A 15482-nucleotide genomic window follows, 5' to 3' on the forward strand; every position below is an offset into this window, starting at 1 on the left:
TAGGGTTGCACTCAGAAACTCTGATAAATGAATGGGAGGGACAAGTAATGCCATCCCCCCCAAGGTTGTTTTGTTAATTAAATTAGCATTTAAATAGCCAGAGCTAATCTGGGAAGTCAGGCCCTCATTACAGTAACTAGGAAAGGGGGGAAAGAGCTGGAGACAATTCCCTACAAGATGGGGTTAAGTTGGCGTTTCACAAACTATTTGCCCAGCTTGTCCCTCCCAAGTGAAAGCTGCCACCCCCCCACCCCCTCCCACCTTTTCCTCCCAGCATAATTAGCATGTGTCAGGCCTGTGAATGGAAACAAAATCCTCCCTCTGAGCTCTGCCCCTCCAGGGAGATGCTTCCCACAGATTGGCAAGCAGGGAGCCAGGGAAAGGGCTTGTCAAGGAATTCACAGTGGGGTAATTACACTGGAGGAGCTTGTGCCAGTGCAAGAGGAGCTGCATTGCTGAAATCAGGTGCAGGAGGCAGGGGCTGGCATGAAGGAAAAGTCCAGACGTAGGATTTGGAGAGAGCCATGAGGAGTCTTTGCTCCTGCAGGACATCCCAGACCCGATAAAACCCGAGGCTGAAGTTGAATCATAGAATCATAGAATTGGCTGGGTTGGAAGGGACCTCAGAGATCATCAAGTCCAACCCTTGATCCACTCCCCCCGTGGTTCCCAGCCCATGGCACTCAGTGCCACATCCAGGCTCTTTGGAAAGATCTCCAGACACGGAGAATCCACTACTTCCCTGGGCAGCCCATTCCAATGCCTGATCACCCTCTCCAGAAAGAAATTCTTTCTATTCTCCAACCTAAACCTCCCCTGGCACAACTTGAGACCCTTGCTGAGAGTTGCCTGGGAAAAGAGCCCAATCCCCCCCTGGCTCCAACCTCCTTTCAGGGAGTTGCAGAGAGTGATGAGGTCTCCCCTGAGCCTCCTCTTCTCCAGCCTCAACACCCCCAGCTCCCTCAGCCCTTCCTCACAGCAATTCTGCTGGATCCCTTCACAGCCTCCTTGCTCTTCTCTGGACCTGCTCCAGCACCTCAATCTCCTTCCTGAGGGGCTGAGGGGCCCAGAACTGGACACAGGACTCAAGCTGTGGCCTCACCTTGAATCCCCACAAGTCTATGGGACTGGATGGGATCCACCCAAGAGTGATGAAGGAGCTGCCAGAAGAGCTCTCCAAGCCTCTCTCTATCATCTACCAAGAGTCCTGGCTCACTGGGGACATCCCAGATGATTGGAAGTTGGCGAATGTCAAACCAATCCACAAAAAGGGATGGAAGGAGGACACGGAAAACTCCAAGCCCATCAGCCTGACCTCAGTGCCTGGCAGGGTCATGGAACAGATCATCCTCAGTGCAATCACACAGCACCTGCAGGATGGACAAGGGATCAGACCCAGCCAGCATGGGTTTAGAAAGGGCAGGTCCTGTCTGACCAACCTGAGCTCCTTTTATGATCGGGTGACCCCCCTGGTGGATGAGGGGACGGCTGTGGATGTGGTCTACCTGGACTTCAGCAAGGCCTTTGACACCGTCTCCCACAGCATCCTCCTGAAAAAGCTGTCAGCCCACAGCTTGGACAGGAGCACCCTGTGCTGGGTTAGGAACTGGCTGGAGGGCCGGGCCCAGAGAGTGGTGGTGAACGGGGCTGCATCAAAATGGCGGCTGTGGTGTCCCCCAGGGATCAGTGTTGGGCCCAGTGCTGTTCAATATCTTTATTGATGATTTAGATGAGGGGATTGAGTCCACCATCAGCAAATTCGCAGATGACACCAAGTTTGGGGGAGTGTGGGGTTAGATATTAGAAAGAATTTCTTTACGGAGAGAGTGATCCGACATTGGAATGGGCTGCCCAGGGAAGTAGTGGATTCTCCGTGTCTGGAGATATTTCCAAAGAGCCTGGATGTGGCACTCAGTGCCATGGTCTAGCAACCGCGACGGTCGTAAAAGGGTTGGACTTGATGATCTCTGAGGTCCCTTCCAACCCAGCCAATTCTATGATTCTATGATTCTATGATCAGCTGGTGTGGGCTCTTGTATCCATCTTCGAAGGAGTTTGCAGAAAGAAGCAAGAATTATATGTGAATCTGGTTGCTCTTTGGCTGTGAGAACTGAAGGAAAGATAAATGGGTTATTTTATTTTATTTTTTCGGGTTTTGATTTAAATCCTTCATTCTGAGTAGAAATCCGGAGCGATGCTCGCAGCACTCGGATGCTTGGATTTGTTGTTGTTATTTGTTATTGTCCATGTTCCTGGTACTTAAAGCAAGCTGGCACTTTTTCCTAAGAAATAAAAAGGCAGTATGAATCCATTCCTCAAAAAAATTACTGTTTACTTTGACGTATAACAGAGATACCAATGATAACTGATACCAGAGGAGAAGATGGAGGAGGAGAACTGGATGCACACGTGGAAGGTTCCATCCCATTTATTTAAATCAAGAGTTTGGGTGACTCAACCTGGTGTAAAAATGAAAAAAAAAACCCCACCAAAACAACACCCCAAAAAAACCCCAACTTGCTGCTTCTGGTGTAAGCTGAGGATTGTATTTATTTCCATCACAAAGCACTCGGTTTCAGAAAATGTTGGTGTGGTTTAGCCAAGGCCCCAGCTGGAAAATACCACAAGAAGTTCAAAGCTGGGTTTCATCCTGTAATCGGATCCTCAAGTTCACAAGTGCAAGAACCAACTGCAGGCTGAAGGCAAGGACATCCCCTCTCCCAGCAAGAAACAGGGCTGGGGGGCTGATATTTTCTGCTGCCACAGGCAAAACCTCAATTTTTATCACAAGTTTTTGCCACCCTGCTTAGTCTGTCCTGCCTGTATTTATTTTTTTATTATGTTTTATTATTTTAAATCTTCAAAAACTCTTCTTAACCCTCATGCTCACTTGGGATGCTCTGGAGAACATGGACATTAATCCCAGTGTCACTTAATGCCAGCTTAGTATTCGTTTTCTCTCTGCCTTGACAAGATATTTTTTGGGTCAGGCAGGCATGAAATGAGGGATATTTAGGGCAATTCTTCTGGACAAAAAGTGCTACCTTCTGAAATCTTATCTCAAAACCACTTGGAAATGCATTATTTATTTATTTATTTCTGTCAAAAAACCTTATTCAGGGCCAGAGGATTACAGCTCTAAATATGTATTTTTTTCCCCCTTGGGCTTGCTGAAATCTTTCAGAAATTAACACCAAGAGAACCTTTGCTCTGAACTAAAATAGCAACCACGTGGGTTTCCACCTGTGACCATTTAAATGAGGGGGTTTCTTTTTTAATTTTTCCATCTTCACATCATAGTTTCGTTCCTGATCTTTGCCATCAGTGTCTGTGGTCGAGCAGTCAGAGCCATTATAATGGGGATAAATTGCAGCATCGTTCAAACAACCTCTGGTTGCTACTTCTGAGCCCTTCTAGTGAGCAAATTGCACTGGGAACATCAGTAAAATTGTGCTGACAAAATATCAGAGGTCTCTCCGTGAAGCCAGACCCAGTTATCATCTAAAACTCTGAGTCTTGGGTTCATGGTCTGTAACGTGAGGTGATCTTCGAAGCAATTCCTGATGGAGAGAAACCCCCCCAGAATAGCAGAACAAGGCCACCTCGGTTTTTACTCCCAGAGTAAACCCTGTGGTGAGGTTTTAAAGCTCAGGAGTGATGCTGCTCTTACCTCAGCATCCCCCCAAAAAAGGACCTGAGGTTCAGTCAGGGACCGCAGTGTGCTGGGGGTGAGGGGCTCACATGCAGCCCCCCAGGGCATGATTGGCAAGGCTTGGGGTGACTCCGAGACCCTTTCCCTGCCTTCTGTTGCACCAAACAACCCAATTTGTCGCTCCCCATCCCCCGAAACTCCTTTTTCCTAGAGGACTACACACCCCAGCATGCAACCCTTCCCCTCCACTGAGAGCACTCCCGCAGGACTACAACTCCCAGCGCGCATCGCGGCGAGCAGCCGCCAGCGGGGCGGGGTCCAGGGGCGCGCGCTGCACGCTGGGAGTTGTAGTCCGGGCGGACGTCAGCCACGCACGGTGCCTCCCTCTCATCGCCTCCCTCCCTCCTTCCCTCCCTCCCTCCGCACCTCCCAACCCGCGCTCCTCCCCGCTCCGCCGGCTTCTCCCTCCGTAGACGGAAGCCGAGGAGGGACGAGGGAGCCGGGGAAGGTTGGAGCAGCGCGATGGGGGACTCCAAAGTGAAGGTGGCGGTGCGCGTCCGCCCCATGAACCGGCGAGGTGAGACCCTTCCTCCTCCTCCTTCTCCTCCTCCCTCAGCCATTTCCCCCCCTTCTTTCCCGGGGTCCTCTCCCTTCCCGCGCTCCGTGAGGGAAGAGTTGAGGGGAGCGGAGCGGGCCTGAGGAGGGGGCAGCTGTCCCCAGAGGTGTCTGTAGGGACAGGTGTGCCTGCCCGGGGTGTACAGGTGTCTTTAGAGGTGTCTTTATAGGGGTGTTTATAGGTGTATGTGTCAGGAGGAGGATGGGGGGGGGGGGGGGTGTACGGATGTATTTCTTTATTTATTACACACTTTTGTGTGGGTACAGGTAGGTTTGTGTTTCTCTCAGCAAACAGCTGCCTCCGCTCCCCTCTCCCGAGGTTTTTTCCCCTAAGCTCGCCCTGGTTTTATGGCATTTTTAAGGTGTATTTTGGGCACACACACCCCTCCCTCCACACTTCTTCTTGCACCTGCTTTACAGCCCGGCTGTGCCCTATGCCCACAGCTCTTCCTCCTTCCTGGAATTGTTTGTTTGTTGGGGTTTTGGGTTTTTTTTTTGGGTGGGAATGCCTCTTTCTCCCTTTTTTCCTGTGCCCATTCAGCCCTCAGCTCTGTAACCCCTCATCTGCCCCTTCGGTGATTGAGTGGGATGGGGGTAACCAGATGCCAGAGGCACTAAAAGAACAAAAGAAACAGAGACAAACAAGAAAACAGACAAGAGGAAGTGTGAATTGACAAGAGATTTTTTTTTTTTTTTTTTTTTTTTTTTCGGGTTGGGTTGTTGGTTTTTTTTTTTTTTTTTTTCCCTCAGCGAAACTTGCCTCAGGGTTATGCTAATCAGACCGTGGTTTAGGCATCTGTTTAAATGTTTATTACTTGTCTTAATTGGAAAAACTTGCTCTAGATGATGAGGAAGCAAGTATGAAAAGGCAGCTCCAGCCAAGGAATAGGAAGGTGAAGAAGGCAAAAATCCAAGAAACGTGTAGGGTGGCTTTTCTTCCCCACATTCTCACGGAAGTATGCCAGTAATTCCTTTTGAGGAAAGGGAATGGAGTGAAGTCAATTTAATAGCTGGAGCAAAAAGGGGTGAGGGAAGCCCTTTATCTTCTATACGATCTGAAACAAAGTAACTCTTTAATTCCTTTCACTAAATAAGAAAAAAATAATTAAAAAAAAAAAGTTAAAGCATTGAATACAGTGTTATGGAAACAGTGTATTCAATGCTTTAACATTTTTTTTTTTAACTTTTTTTTTTTAAAAGGTTTAAAAATAAAAGTAGGGGAATGTCAAACTGAGTTCACTGGAGCTCTCAAGTCCCACAACCAAAACAAAGGAGACAGAGTTAATGTCCTCACAGTTTGGGGGGTCAGGGCAGCCAAGGATCTTTTCACCAAAATCTGCATTTTGTTAAATTTCAGGTAGCAGGTCTCAAAACTAAGGAGGGACCTATCCCTGTGGAGAACTGCTGGGAGATGGAGTGACAGTGTGGAGGAGTTGGTGGGAGCTGGGATGGAAAGGAGCTGAAAGGAGGTGCCTTGGGCTTTCCTCTTGCTCATGTCCCTTTCCTGTCATAGGTCATTTCCTTGGCTGTGACCCAGACATCTTTCTGACTGAGCAGTGCTCTTTACCCCCCAGGATTATACAATAATTCCCAGTTGGAAAGGACCTCTGGAGGTCTCCAGTCCAACCTGTTGCTCTGAACAGCTCGAATCAGATCAGGTTGCACAGGGCCTCCTTCACTCAAGTTTTGAATCTCCAAGGAGGAATTACACACCTCTCCCTCTTGGCATATATTCTATATATTTTCAGCTCCACTTCAGTGCACATGCAGTGATCTTCAATCTTTAATCAGCTAGGGACTGAGTTCTGCAGAAAAATATACATGAGGAAGAAGTGCTGGAAGCAAAGGATGGAAAAATGATGGAATTTGTGATAGATTTAGAGCAGTGCATCTCTTTGAAGCTTCTCCCTCGCTGGGGAATGCCCTAACCCTGAGCTGCTGAATCTGGGAGAAGGAGAGAGTTTTGTATTCTGTCTGAACTTAAAAATCTTATGGACTAGAGGAGGTGGCTGTAGCCTGGTTGCTAGGAGGGAAATTTGAGTGTCAGAGAGAAGAGGGACCTGAACCCTACATTCTTGGCAGTTGGGATGTATTTTCTTTCTGTAAGAACTGCTCTGCAGCTATTAAGCATCCTATTATTTTCTGGGTGATACCTAAATTCCCTGTAAGTAGCCTGAACAGTCCATGTCTTTTCCTCTAAAACAAAATGTCCTGAAATTGATTTTCTTATTGTTTGGGTTGTTTTTTGGGGTTTTTTTTTGTGGGGGTGGTTTTTTTTTGAGTGTTTTATTTGTCAGATTTTTTGGTTTGTCAACGTTTCCAGGTGTTTTGGTCAGTTCTAAACATCTGATAGGTATTTCTTAAGCTCCTGGAGTTTCTATAAACAGTGACATGAGTGTTTTTCTTACCTACTGAATGTGTAACTGGTTCTCTGAGGAGTCATCCCATCCCACTGCAAGGCTTCTGTGGCTTTGCTTTTTTTAAGAGGCTTTGAGGCAGATTTCTTGGAAGTGCTCTAATACGTGCTTGGTTCTGAGCAGTGTTTGGGTGAAGTTCTGGGGCTTTGGACCTGAAGCAAGTATTTGTTTTCTTCAGGATCATGAGCAATGTTCTTTCCTTCCCTCTGCCCCAAAGGGCTTAAAGTTGGAAACCTGTCAGAGGGTGACAACTGCTGGAATTTAAGCTTTGAAATCTCAGTGTTTACGTGTGGCAGTGGTTGTCTGCAGTGTTTGAATGATGGATTTCTTAAGGCAAGGGTTTTAGTAGGTTAATAAAAGTGCTGTGTTTAACTATTGCTAATTTATACAGCTCATAAAAGTGTAATAAGGTACTTGCATGCAAGTTGAAGGGATTTTTATATCAAATAGTTGGTTATTCATAGTACTCACATTTCAAGGTGATAGTACTGAAGGTACTCATGCAGGTGGTGAAAGTTTATGGTACTAATTCCTAGCAGTGAGGGGAAGCATTTGTAATTGTTCTTGGGTTTCTTGGTTTGTTTGGGGTTTTTTTTGCATCTAGGTTACCTGTTTGGCCTCTTGCTTCACATTAGACCCCAATCCTCCAAGGTCTGTGTGGAAGCTTTTGTAGAACCAAACACACCTGCAGCAACTCTGAATTCTTTTTATTGTTTTTTCTTTTTACATTCTGCTTTGCAAACTGGGGCCTCAATCAACATGCTGTTATGAATTAAATAATTCACTAATGTTTTATTAGATGAGACTTTTTTCTTTTGTTGGTTACTAGAGTATTTCCTAGTGCACTGGTTTTTTTTCAGATGAGCTTTTGATACCACTAAGTTCTGTTGCTGTTGTATTTTAGATTTGCAGTGGATGTCCTTTTAGGAATGCTGTCAGTGTTTGACTTCACTTTGCAGATACTCATTATTTCAGGTAAAGACTGTGCAAAGCTCAAGCCATACCATGAAGCAAAGCAAAAAGGCTTTTTAATTAAGATTTGCCTTCCTGAGTAATTTCTTTGCAAGTGATGTTGGTGGACAAGCATCCCATAAACACGTTTAAATCTTCGTGTTTCTCTCTGCCTGTGCATCAGCTCAGTGTAGTGTTAATTAAAAGATAACATCTTTTTATGAGTATTAAAAGACTGCCTTGTGTTCAAGGGAATGGCTGATGGCATCTTGAGTCTGTCAAATTCACTGCTGTTGTGTTGCTACAGCTCACTTGGGTTAATACATTTATGTTCCAACGAGAAAGGCAGGAAACCTATCTGCAAACAATCATGTGTTAAGTTCTTTAAACAAATTTATTGAGGAGCAAAATAGCAGCAGAGGTGCTGGCAGAGGGCTGGGCAGGGAGGGTGTTGGGTTAGGATTTGCCTGCATAGGACCACAGCCTGCATTCTGGCAACCCTGCCAGATAAAGCTCTTTGTAGGACTGTTGTAAAACCTATAGTTTCCACATTAAATAACTGCATTGCCTGTAAATAGATATGAGGGTGTCTGTTATGTGGATATTCATCCAGACAAGTTTCTGTGTTCCAACAAGGATCCTTTTGTGCTGTGATGATAAAGAACCCATCTCTCCAGTGCTTGTAAGGAAGGATTTTTGCTTCTGTAGCTATGCAAGCTTCTGACCACAGTGTTAGGTGTTAATTTATGTCCTCCTCCTCTGCCAGGGAGGCTGCATTTCCAGTCACTTGAAATGTTTTTGGTCTGGGGGGGAGGAGGCAGGGTTTGTTCTTTGTTTGGTTATTATGTTTTGGTTTTGGTTTTGTTTTTTTTTTTCCCCCAGTGGAGATTACAACAAAAACAATTATCTATAAATTGGAGTTTGTGCAAGCAGACTAATAAGATCAATTATGGGTAAATGAAATGGCACCTGTTCTATCCTGCTGATCAAGATGCAAACCACTTTTTTCTTCGCTTTGGTCCTTGTCCTAAACAAGTGCCTGGAGTTTTTCCACTGTTTCCTGGTGATTATTGATAACCTATAAAGTAGTTTGTGGCAGGATTAACCCAGAGATAGGGTGACCAGATGGGGAAAGCATGCAGAGGGAGGTAGTGTTTCATCCTGTGCTGCTGGGTGAGGCAATTGTTTTTTAAGAACTCTTAGGGTGTTCCACCTTACTCCCAGCTGCCAAAGCAGCAGCAAGGCTCCCAATCACCCCAGTGTGGATGCCACAAAGGCAAATTATTCTTCTGCTAATTACATCTTCAGGGCTGGCCTACAGGAGGAGATTACCTCGGTGCTCTGGTTTCAAACGTTTTGTTTGCCACGGGAGATCAGATACAACCTGTGAGGAATTTTCCTTGGGCTTTTGGGTGGTTGGTGGCAGAGCAAACACTGCTGCATTTCTTTCCTGTTAACTCTGAAGCCTGAAACAAAAGCAGCAGCACAGGGTTGAGGCTTAAACTTCTTCAGAGCTTTGCTGCACCAGAAAATCACCAGATGGGTTTTTTTACTCAGTCCCTGTGAGCTGAGCAGTGCATGCAGCAGAACTGTGAGTAAGCTTAATGTCCAGGTATGCAGTGGGACCTTGATTAAAGCTGTTTGGCAAGCTCTCTTCTTGCAGCAAATGGAACAGCAGAAGACAGAATCATTTTCTTTACCATTTGAACAATGCTGTGGTAACATGTGAGGAGAGATTGTTTGCATTCAATGTGCTCCCGAGTTTGAGCTGACTTACACCTCATCATCAAGACTGGATGGGATTAAGTGCCCTTCCAGATGCACTCATGCATATTTAATGATCTTAGATTGCTGCAAGCTGAAAATTTCATGAATTATATTTGCACACTACATATAGATTGCAGAGAAGCTTGAAAAGTACTTGCATAGTCTTGATGTTGGTAGGCTTAAGAGATAAATCACTGTATTTTTGTCCAAGTTGTCTGCCTTATAATTAATACCCTGAAAGTGCTCTTACACGATTTTATTTCCATTTCAGCTCAGCATTGTCATGTAGATGTAGGTTGTTTTCACACTTTCTCATGTCCTGGGTTAATTTTTCCTTTGTTTGTGTTGGCTTCTACATAGCAAAGGGCAAAGAGAAAAGTTAACTTGGCAGCATCAAACACTGGCAGGAAGACTTTTGAGGAGCTGTTGTGTTTGAACTCACTTTCAGTTCTTTTTAGAACAAAACCAGAATAGAGCACAACAGCCTCTGTTTGTTTGTTATTGGGGTTTTTTGTTGTTATTTGCATTCCTTTACTGTGTGTGTTAAATAAACTTCTAAATGTTTTTTAAGTTACTATTTTAAGCATTTCTCAGTGTTACTTTCATTCGCTTTTTTGGGGCCAAAAAAGGCACAAGAAACCAACTGTAATTTCTTACTCAGGCCACAAGATTCCAATTCTAACCTTCAGGGGAATGTTAATCTCCTGAAAATCTCCTGGCAATTAAAAATATAAAATTTTTATCGTCTCAGTCCTTAGAGGAGATTATTTTGAACTTTTGTATTTCAGGCCAGTTTTGCCTTATGAGCTTGGTACAAGCACTTTAAACCTTTCACATTTTATTTTTTATGCTTCAATTAGCTTCTCTGAAACTACAAGAGCAGCTGTGCTGGTTTCCAGGGACATTATTGAGCTTCATGTCCACACTCCAAGGGGTCCTTAGGTGTCACTGCAGGTGGAGCTGCCCTAAACCTGGCAGTGGGACCAGGAGGAATCTTATCACATTTTTTAATTCAAATTGTGTTACAGTGCCAGAGAGTGGTGCTGAATGGGGCTGATCCAGTTGGCGGCCGGTCGCTAGTGGTGTCCCCCAGGGATCAGTGTTGGGCCCAGTTCTGTTCAATATCTTTATTGATGATTTAGATGAGGGGATTGAGTCCATCATCAGCAAATTCACAAATGACACCAAGCTGGGGGGGAGTGTGGATCAGCTGGAAGGCAGGAGGGCTCTGCAGAGGGACCTGGACAGACTGGAGAGTTGGGATGATCCCAACGGGATGAGGTTCAACATTCCAAGTGCCGGGTCCTGCACTTTGGCCACAACAACCCCATGGGGAGCTCCAGGCTGGGCACAGAGTGGCAGAAAGGGAGCTGGGAGTCTGGATTGCCAGGAAGCTGAAGAGGAGCCAGCAGTGTGCCCAGGTGGCCAAGAAGGCCAATGGCATCCTGGGCTGTGTCAGGAACAGCGTGGCCAGCAGGTCCAGGGAAGGGATTCTGCTCCTGTGCTCAGCCCTGGGGAGGCCACAGCTTGAGTCCTGTGTCCAGTTCTGGGCCCCTCAGCCCTTCAGGAAGGAGATTGAGGTGCTGGAGCAGGTCCAGAGAAGAGCAAGGAGGCTGTGAAGGGATCCAGCACAAGTCCTGTGAGGAAGGGCTGAGGGAGCTGGGGGTGTTGAGGCTGGAGAAGAGGAGGCTCAGGGGAGACCTCATCACTCTCTCCAACTCCCTGAAAGGAGGTTGGAGCCAGGGGGGGGTTGGGCTCTTTTCCCAGGCAGCTCTCAGCAAGACAAGAGGGCAGGGTCTCAAGTTGTGCCAGGGGAGGTTTAGGTTGGAGATGAGAAAGAATTTCTTTCTGGAGAGGGTGATCAGGCATTGGAATGGGCTGCCCAGGGAAGTAGTGGATTCTCCATGTCTGGAGATATTTCAAAAGAGCCTGGATGTGGCACTGAGTGCCATGGGCTGGGAACCACGGGGGGAGTGGATCAAGGGTTGGACTTGATGATCTCTGAGGTCCCTTCCAACCCAGCCAATTCTATGATTCTATGTCTTTGTAGTAGGATTTGGGATCAACTGGTATTCAGAAGGGCTGAAAAACTGTCAACCATCAGAAACTAATTTCTTAAATTGACATCTGATGGGAAAATTTAAATGGACATAAATACTCTTTGATGAACTGGGACGTGCTTTCCCCTTAATTCATCCTATGCAATGGGAAAAAGAGTATAGAAAGAGGAAAGTATGGAAGGTCAAGTAAATTGCAACAGACTTTTCAGTGACCATGGTTGGTGGACCAGAAGCGGTCATGATGCAATTCTGCCAACCACTAGTTGGGAAACTGCAGACAGGATTATTTACAGTTATCATCTTTCATTTTGAGATTATTTTAAGCACCTCCGTAAAAACCACTTAATAGGATCATTTTGTTTGGTTCTGAAATACAGCAGCCTTAAAGGTGAGGTGAAGTTTTAGGGTGGTGGCTGAAAAAGCTCCAGTATCACCACGTGGCTCTTCAGATGTTCTTGTTGTGCCTCTTGGTGCTGCTGAGTTTGAGTTTGTACCCTACTAGAGTGAGCCTGACCACTGGTGTCATTACTTGCACACATCCCTCCCTGATCCCTAAATGGAGACAGAGGTTGAAAACCTGCAACATTTTCCAAAATACTCCTCTCTCCTTCCCCCAGGATTCCCACTCAAGCTCTGTCTCTGCCCCAAACCTGTTTAGTCCAGTTTCAAGTTGCACCTTTGCTGGTGTTGCCTAACACTGTTGTGGAAAATCTGCTGTGTTGAGTTTATGATTACCAGATGTGTGACTGCTGTTCCAGAGGGAATCTAAACTCCTGCCTGATGTTGGGAATATTCCAGTGCCTGCTGAATCCACCACTGCAGGTGGTGGTACTCTGCTTTTGGTTTTGCTTTTCCTGCTCTCTCTTGCTTGACTGAATTTTTCACCTTGTTTGAAACACACTGAATTTCTGAGGCTCATGACAAAGCATATATAGGTGGGATGTGTTCTTTTCACAACACCTTAAGGCTTTAGTCAGAGGTGTAGTCATTTGGGATTTACCTGAGTGTGGTTTCATCTAAGATCTGCATTGCTTGAATGATTTAGATGAGGGGATTGGGTCCCCAGTTAGCAAATTTGCAGATGACACTAAGTTGGGGGGAGTGTGGATCAGCTGGAAGGCAGGAGGGCTCTGCAGAGGGACCTGGACAGACTGGAGAGTTGGGATGATCCCAACGGGATGAGGTTCAACATTCCAAGTGCCGGGTCCTGCACTTTGGCCACAACAACCCCATGGGGAGCTCCAGGCTGGGCACAGAGTGGCAGAAAGGGAGCTGGGAGTCTGGATTGCCAGGAAGCTGAAGAGGAGCCAGCAGTGTGCCCAGGTGGCCAAGAAGGCCAATGGCATCCTGGGCTGTGTCAGGAACAGCGTGGCCAGCAGGTCCAGGGAAGGGATTCTGCCCCTGTGCTCAGCCCTGGGGAGGCCACAGCTTGAGTCCTGTGTCCAGTTCTGGGCCCCTCAGCCCTTCAGGAAGGAGATTGAGGTGCTGGAGCAGGTCCAGAGAAGAGCAAGGAGGCTGTGAAGGGATCCAGCAGAATTGCTGTGAGGAAGGGCTGAGGGAGCTGGGGGTGTTGAGGCTGGAGAAGAGGAGGCTCAGGGGAGACCTCATCACTCTCTCCAACTCCCTGAAAGGAGGTTGGAGCCAGGGGGGGTTGGGCTCTTTTCCCAGGCAACTCTCAGCAAGACAAGAGGGCAGGGTCTCAAGTTGTGCCAGGGGAGGTTTAGGTTGGAGATGAGAAAGAATTTCTTTCTGGAGAGGGTGATCAGGCATTGGAATGGGCTGCCCAGGGAAGTAGTGGATTCTCCGTGTCTGGAGATATTTCAAAAGAGACTGGATGTGGCACTGAGTGCCATGGGCTGGGAACTGCAGTGGGAGTGGATCAAAGACTGGACTTGATGATCTCAGAGGTCCTTTCCAACCTGGATGATTCTGTGAATCCCAGATTTTATTTTCTTGGAAAACTGAGGAGTTGAGAACTCATGGGAAATGGGAAGGAGAATTGCCTCGCTCAAGCCCCACCTTCCAGTTTCACAAATTAAATAAAAAGTCATCCAAGAGACTCTCTGTGAGTGGCTTGGATGCAGAGGACTTAACAATTATTATTTTGCTTAACACTTCTCTGGCTGTGGAATGTAAATGTGGAAAAGTGACTATGATGTGTGTTGCCCTTTTATTATGGACGTCACAGCTGCCTCTGAAGCTGTGAAAGCAGCTTTCCTTCCCTCCAATATAAATAAATGTTTCTTCTGCTGATGAGAGTCTGAGTTTTAAATTTTCAGAAAGCAATTAGCTGATTAGTTTCTTGATTTGATGAAGCAGTTCAGCAGTTGGTTGTGTTTGCTTGGTAATGACTGAGGGTAGAAGCAGGTCAGCAGTAACAATAAGTGAGATTTTCAATCTTGTTGGGCTAGATTTGTGAGAAATCTCTGAAGTTTGGCAGTGAGCTACTCCTGTCATCTTTTAACTTCTACTAAAGTTTGTGGTGCCTGCAAAAAACCAAAAAAAAAACCAACCCTGTGTCATTGAAAGAAATAATAATACCAAGCTTTGACAAATGAGTCCTTACTACAGGGTCAATCAAGTGGTGGGTTTGGATGTGCATTTTTATCTGCTTATTTTGATGCATCCTAATTTTGCTTGTTGTTCAGGAGCAGGAAGTACAGTGCTTACCAAGGAGATACTGACACAGTAAAAGTAAGGGTGGAGTCCTCGTTGATCCTATCCAAAAGAGCAGGAAGATAATTTGCCTTATAACCTGCTTTAGTATTAATTCCAGACTTAATGAGGTGGGAATTATGATGATCTGAGTTTCAGCATTAGCTAATACAAGATTCATCTTTCAGCCTGCTGGAAGCAGTAAAGAAATCAGAAATCAGTCTAAGAACATGCTTTGTGAGGGAGCCAGATGGTGTAGATACAGGGTATAATGTGCTATTAAAACAGAGTTTAACTCATTCTTAAAAGGAGAGTTGCCATGTGAAGGTTTTGCCAAGGTAACTGGGATAAGCAGCCTTAAGACTGTCTGGATGCATAACCCAGCTTAGAGGCCGAATATAACTGTTTCTTAGGGGTTTATTTCATGGGACACCAGGATGAAGCAGTTCATCTCTGCTGGGAGAAGGTCTCACTCTTCTGCCTCCTCTCTCCCCCCTTGCTGGCACAGCCTTTGGTGTTCTTCAGGGCTTTCACTGAGCTGATGCAACTTTGTGTGTGTGTCTGAATACCTCAGGTTTCATGTTGTGTAGTTTGCTGCTGCTGAAGTAACTTAAAATGACTTGCAGAGGAGTCTGGCAAGCAGGGTGGTGATGGAAGGTGAGGAATGTGCCAGTATCATAGAATCATAGAATGGGCTGGGTTGGAAGGGACCTCAGAGATCATCAAGTCCAACCCTTGATCCACTCCCCCCGTGGTTCCCAGCCCATGGCACTCAGTGCCACATCCAGGCTCTTTGGAAATATCTCCAGACACGGGGAATCCACTACTTCCCTGGGCAGCCCATTCCAATGCCTGATCACCCTCTCCAGAAAGAAATTCTTTCTCATCTCCAACCTAACCCTCCCCTGGCACAACTTGAGACCCTGCCCTCTTGTCTTGCTGAGAGTTGCCTGGGAAAAGAGCCCAACCCCCCCCTGGCTCCAACCTCCTTTCAGGGAGTTGTAGAGAGTGATGAGGTCTCCCCTGAGCCTCCTCTTCTCCAGCCTGAACATCCCCAGCTCCCTCAGCCTCTCCTCATAGGATCTGTGCTCGAGTCCTTGCCACATGTGAGTAGCCACAAGGAAGGACTGAGACTTCCCTGCTCACCACATCTTCCAAAACTCCTCTGCAGGATGGTGCCCAAGAGAGGGATTTGGACATGACCTTTGTGATGATGATGATCATAACTTAAGGTGTGTTGTACATGACAAATTGGCTTTGAATCTTTCCTCTTTTCCTGCTCAGGACATGTGACTTTAAGGATCTTTTGTATCCTGGCTCTGTGCTTTCTTAAAGCTATTTCACAGACAGATTTAATGAATGCAA

The 15482-nt window shown here is 46.2% G+C and overlaps 1 protein-coding gene across 4 annotated transcripts in view; it reads left to right on the forward strand.

Annotated features, from left to right (window-relative positions):
- The first annotated feature begins 4074 nt into the window (after positions 1-4074).
- KIF13B (kinesin family member 13B) overlaps positions 4075-15482 on the forward strand; it is a 145266-nt gene continuing 133858 nt past the window's right edge. For all 4 annotated transcript variants that reach the window (XM_030446827.1, XM_030446829.1, XM_030446828.1 and 1 more), the window contains exon 1: positions 4075-4229. In XM_030446827.1, coding sequence (XP_030302687.1) covers positions 4175-4229 — 55 coding nt within the window. In that variant the 5' untranslated portion in view covers positions 4075-4174. The remainder of the gene's footprint in view (positions 4230-15482) is intronic.

The sequence above is a fragment of the Calypte anna genome, chromosome 3, assembly GCF_003957555.1.
Source record: "Calypte anna isolate BGI_N300 chromosome 3, bCalAnn1_v1.p, whole genome shotgun sequence".
NCBI lineage: Eukaryota > Metazoa > Chordata > Aves > Apodiformes > Trochilidae > Calypte > Calypte anna.